Source organism: Pterocles gutturalis, unplaced genomic scaffold (assembly GCF_000699245.1).
Source record: "Pterocles gutturalis isolate BGI_N339 unplaced genomic scaffold, ASM69924v1 scaffold24977, whole genome shotgun sequence".
NCBI classification, from domain to species: domain Eukaryota; kingdom Metazoa; phylum Chordata; class Aves; order Pterocliformes; family Pteroclidae; genus Pterocles; species Pterocles gutturalis.
Window position 1 is genome coordinate 563 of NW_010113709.1, and position 5,252 is coordinate 5,814.

Below are 5,252 nucleotides of genomic sequence, written 5' to 3' on the forward strand. Positions count from 1 at the left end.
AGCTCCTAGTGATGGTTTGGATGAGGGATGGCTGTGCTGCGGGTGCTGATGGTGGGTCTCAAACCACTTCTGAAGGTGGACGTGGGGATTTAGGACCCATAACTCCAACCAGAGCTAGGCACTGAAGCAACACAGGGATCCCCCAAACCTGGGTCAACTTTGGTGGTCTTAATAGTGGCCTTAACACGTGACTTTGGGAAACGGTGGATGTGCTGTAGGTGTTGTTGTGTCCGTGGAGAGCATCAAGAAGACATGGGCATTGCGTCTCTTTTGGGCTGTATTACCCTCCCTGGTGCTCAACTTCTCCTTTTTTTTTTCTCGTCTTCTGTAGATTCCCAAGTTCTTCAGGAGCCGGGGGATCGGTCACACTGGTGCGTGGTGGCATACTGGGAAGAGAAGACGCGCGTGGGTCGGCTGTACTCTGTCCAAGAGCCCTCCCTGGATATCTTCTATGATCTACCTCAGGGGAATGGTTTCTGCCTCGGACAGCTCAACTCGGACAACAAAAGCCAACTGGTGCAGAAGGTCCGCAGCAAGATCGGCTACGGCATCCAACTCACCAAGGAAGTGGACGGCGTGTGGGTGTACAACCGCAGCAGTTACCCCATTTTCATCAAGTCGGCCACACTGGATAACCCCGATTCCAGGACGTTGCTGGTTCACAAAGTGTTCCCAGGTTTTTCCATCAAGGCTTTTGATTACGAGAAGGCATACAGCTTGCAGAGACCCAACGACCATGAGTTCATGCAGCAACCATGGACCGGATTTACTGTTCAGATCAGCTTTGTGAAAGGCTGGGGCCAGTGCTACACGAGACAGTTTATCAGCAGTTGCCCGTGCTGGTTGGAGGTTATTTTTAATAACCGATGACTTGAGACAGAGTGGACTCATGACATTTATACTACTTTGCTGCTATTATTTCCTTCTGAGTGCTTGCTTTTCATGCAAACTTTTTTTTTTTGCTTTTTTGTTTGTTCCCCCCCCCCCGCCCCTCCTCTCTGTTTTGAGAAATAGCTTATGGAAAGATTTTTTTTTTTTAATTTTTTTTTTGGCCTTGGGTATTTTGATAAAAAGATCTATTTTTTAAAAAAGTGTGAATGACCAATAACTCAGAAGGGCGAGAGAAGGAGGGGTGTGGATCACGTATGATAATTTTTTCCCACCTCTGAAAGGATTATCCTATGTGATCAATGCGTTCGGAAGCCACTTGCCATGTTACAGCTCCTTCTCTTGGATAAAACAACAGGATACCTGTAATTTTTTATGCACCGCCTTCCCCTTGCCACCAGCCATCCCCACTGATGGTGACACCAAGACCCTTTCCCCAGTGGTGCTAGCCCCACATTTGCCGCTGAAGGAATGGTGCAGAACCTTCCCAACCAACCAGGTCTTTACTCACCTTTTGAATTTTTTTTTTTCTCATTGCTGGGTTCACGTCTTGTCACTGTGTTCATCCTTCCACTGCTTTTTTTTTTTTTTTTTTTTTTTTTAATGGTCATGGATTGATGCAAAATGGGAGAGAAAACCCAACAGCGGAGAAACCTCGTGCGTGGCCCGTGCTTGATAATTTGAGCTGAGATGCAAAGCAACAGAAGCCTAAAAAAAAAACCCAACAAACCAAACCAAAACCAACAAAGCCCTCCCAAAATGGATAGATTTAGATGAGATATTAGGAAAAAAATATTTTCTTGGGAGGGTCTTAGGCAGTGGCCCAGGTTGCCCAGAGAAGCTGTGGATGCCCCATCCCTGGAGGGGTTCAAGGCCAGGCTGGATGAGGCTTTGAGCAACCTGGGCTGGTGGAAGGGGATGGAACTCTATAGTCTTGAAGGTCCTTTCCAACTCATTCTATAATTCTATAAAACAAATGGGGAAAATAATAGAAAAAGGTGTTCACGATAGTTGGTCTGTTGTAACCTGCTGAGCTCAGGTTATCCCGGTACCATCCTATCTGGAAATGCAGTTGTGCTTTCATTTCTTCTTGAATTCATACACGAGTATGATACTTTTACACTGTTCTTAGCTCAATGAGCATGTTTAGACCTTAACATAAGCTATTTTTCTAAATATAAAAAGTTTAAATGAACAAGAGAGCATTCTCATTGGAACTTTAGCATTGTAGTGCTTTGGAAATAAAACAAACACACACACACACACACACACACAAAAAGGACTCCTTAAAAAAACCCTGAGATTTATTAAAGAAAAAAATGTATTTTATGTTATATATAAATATATTATTACTTGTAAATATAAAGACGTTTTATAAGCATCATTATTTATGTATTGTGCAATGTGTATAAACGAGAAAAAAAAAGAAAGATGCACTTTGCTTTAATATAAATGCAAATAACAAATGCCAAATTAAAAAAAAAAAAAAAAAAGAACACGAGATTGGTGTTTTTTTCTATGGGTGTTACCATCCAGATGAATGTTTTTTCTAAATGAGTTTATGTTCCATTAAGAAATAAAAAAAAACCCTACACTTGATCCCAGGCTGTGCCGAGTGGCTTTTTGAGTGGTGGGGGATGAGGCAGGCAGGAGGGATGCTCCCCTAAGCGGGTACCGCGTGGGGTCCTCCTCACACCCCTTTTTAGACCCTGTCCTACGTGACCATCCCTTGCCATGGCTGGAGACATGTTGAGCTGGTTGGACCTTCAGCTGGACAGTTTTTTTCAGTTTTGCAGGTCAAATTTTAACAGTGCTCATCTGGAGAATGAGCTGAAACACCTCATGGAGCACTTTTATTTTATTTTACTTGCATTCTTCTCTTAAAATAGAAGCCTAGATGATGCTGTTTGCAGTGAGAAGGCTGGGAAATAATCAGTAAAATGATGGCTTTTCAACAGTAAGGCAGCTTTAGCTAAAATGTTCCAGTCTTCACCTCCTGCTGAGCTAATTTTAGCTCTCATTCAACACAGAAAATAAAAAAAAAAGGAAAAAGAAAAGAAAAAAAGAACACAACAGAAGGATGCTGAGCACCAGCTCATCTGTGTCCCCATTCACCCAGAGCTTGTTCAGCTCTAGGGCTGGTAGATCCAGGGAACAGAGTAGTCAGCAAGTAGTCCGGCCCTTGGATGGAGGAGCTGTGGACAAGTGCAGATCTGTCTTCTTCCCAAACAAAAATGCTAACCTCCAGGTCACTCCTGGCCAGCAATGTGATGTCCTTCTTGCTCCAGCACCTAAATTCAGGTACATCCCCAGCTATGAGCACCTCCAGCTCCATGGACATCCATGGATGTCTTCCAACAGAGCAATGGTGGCCCTGGGACCTCCCATATCGTCATGTTCATATAAATGAGAAAAAAAAATATGCACTTTGCTTTAATATAAATGGAAATGACAAATGAGAAAAAAAGAACACGAGACTGGTGTTTTTTTTCTACAGGTGTTACCCCCAGCTCCATGGACATCCATGGATATCTTCCAACAGAGCAGTGGTGGCCTTGGGACCTCACATATTGTCGCCTGTAGGGCTTAGCTGTGGTTTCCACTCTTCCCTCCTTGGAATCACCTTAGAGAAATCTCATTCTCCTAAGAGGCTCAGACATTAGCTGGTTGAGACAGTCTGAACTCCTGATTTCCTCATGGATAGAGGACGTTTCCCTCCTCTTTTCCTTATAAAGGGATTTCTCTGGAAATTTGGGATGTCTGAAATGAGTCTGTTCTAGTTAACTGTACTTTTGTTTTGGACCACGGCTCCAGCATAATTGGTGCTAGATCTTCTGCTGATATACTGCAACGTAATAAATCACAGCACATTTGGGACTTTTTTTTTTTTCCCTCAGTGTTGCTGAGTGGTAAATTGAGGAACGCCATAAAGAAGAGTCAAACGATGTAACTTTTTGCTGCTAAATCATATGTGAAATATGCTCAAAATGTCAATTGCTGATTAAAGATATAGTGTCTATGAAGGCTGATGTATGGCAAGGGAAGGAAGTAAAACTCCACCACCTTGAGATCATGGTTTTCCTCATGGGAAAAGCATTTTCAAATGGATTTCCACTGGGATCATGGGTCTGCACCATGATCCCAGTCTTACTTAGGTGATGCTCAGCATCTGATTCATTCCCCATCTTCCCCAAGGCATCTGTGGGCTCTTGTCTTGCAGGTAGTTCCATTAGGTGAATGGACCCTTCTGTCCATCCAGCCCTCAGGAGGATGTGGTGGTTATGGGTTGGCAGCTCCAGACAACTCAAAGAGTGAGTCCTGGGGAAAAAAAATTGCTTTATGCTCGTTGTATGTTGGTCTTTGTGCCAGTGGAACTTAACTCCGTCTGCAAATGGGAGATCAGTTGAGTCTCTATATAAGTCCCATATATTCATGTCCTGGTCTGCAACGTCTTCTGGAGGCAAAGTGATGAAGAACTGGCTTCAGATGAATCAATAAAAACCACCCATACCTGGAAACAACATTTGCTTTGTGTTGTCTACATGTGTTTAAAAATACATTGTGGTATACTCGTTTGAAGGTGTGAAGGTGGGGATACATCTCTGGTGGTTTAAGGAAGGAGAGAAACATGGGCTAGGACGACCGATGGGGAGAAATGTTCACAGCAAGAAGTGATGGATGGAGCTTTGCCTGGGCCAGAGTGTCACCTCCTCCAGGCTAACTGTGTCACCAGGCTTGGACAGGAGGATGTCCCTGGTCAGCCTTTGCACACTTGCACAGGGGAACAAGAGGGACATCCCTGGGCACTCCAGTGAGTCATTGGGTTGATTTTCGGGTGGCTTAAAGATGAAACAAAACAAAAACCAAAGCACTCGAGAGGCTGAGGTAGCTCTTGTGGTTAACATGGAAGTCACCAGTGTGTCACATTTACCAGCCAAGGTCCCTGTCATCAGCTTCGGTGGAAAAGCCCAGGATGTTTCGTCTTCATCATGCTGACTGGCCCAGCGTCATAAACTGCCAAATTACTCCTGGTGATGAATCTGACCATCCTCTTTTTTCTTTTTTTCTTTCTTTTTTTTTTTTTTAAACATTCTTGTTTCTGAAAGACAAGAAGCTCCAATGCTCACACATCCATCTGGCTGTCACCTGCACACCAACTAACTCCCGAACCTTGTGAGAACGTCAATCAAGTCTGAAAGTGTGATGGAAATCTGAGTGTGAATTTCAGAAACCAAAAAGGTTTGGTGGAAGGAGAAGACCAGAACTAGCAGCTGTCCTGGAGCAGAGACAGATCAAGCTGTGCCATGACTCATCCTCATGGTGAGAACAAGGATGTCCTTCGTGGCTGGGCTTTTGAGATGCTT

At 43.9% G+C, this 5,252-nt stretch overlaps 1 protein-coding gene across 1 annotated transcript; it reads left to right on the forward strand.

Annotated features, from left to right (window-relative positions):
• Nucleotides 1–331: 331 nt before the first annotated feature.
• SMAD7 (SMAD family member 7) lies at nucleotides 332–1,024 on the forward strand (the record flags this gene model as incomplete). Its single annotated transcript, XM_010074610.1, has 1 exon — nucleotides 332–1,024. A coding segment is annotated over one exon (539 nt), but the record flags the coding sequence as incomplete, so codon positions are not given.
• Between the last annotated feature and the right edge of the window lie 4,228 nt (nucleotides 1,025–5,252).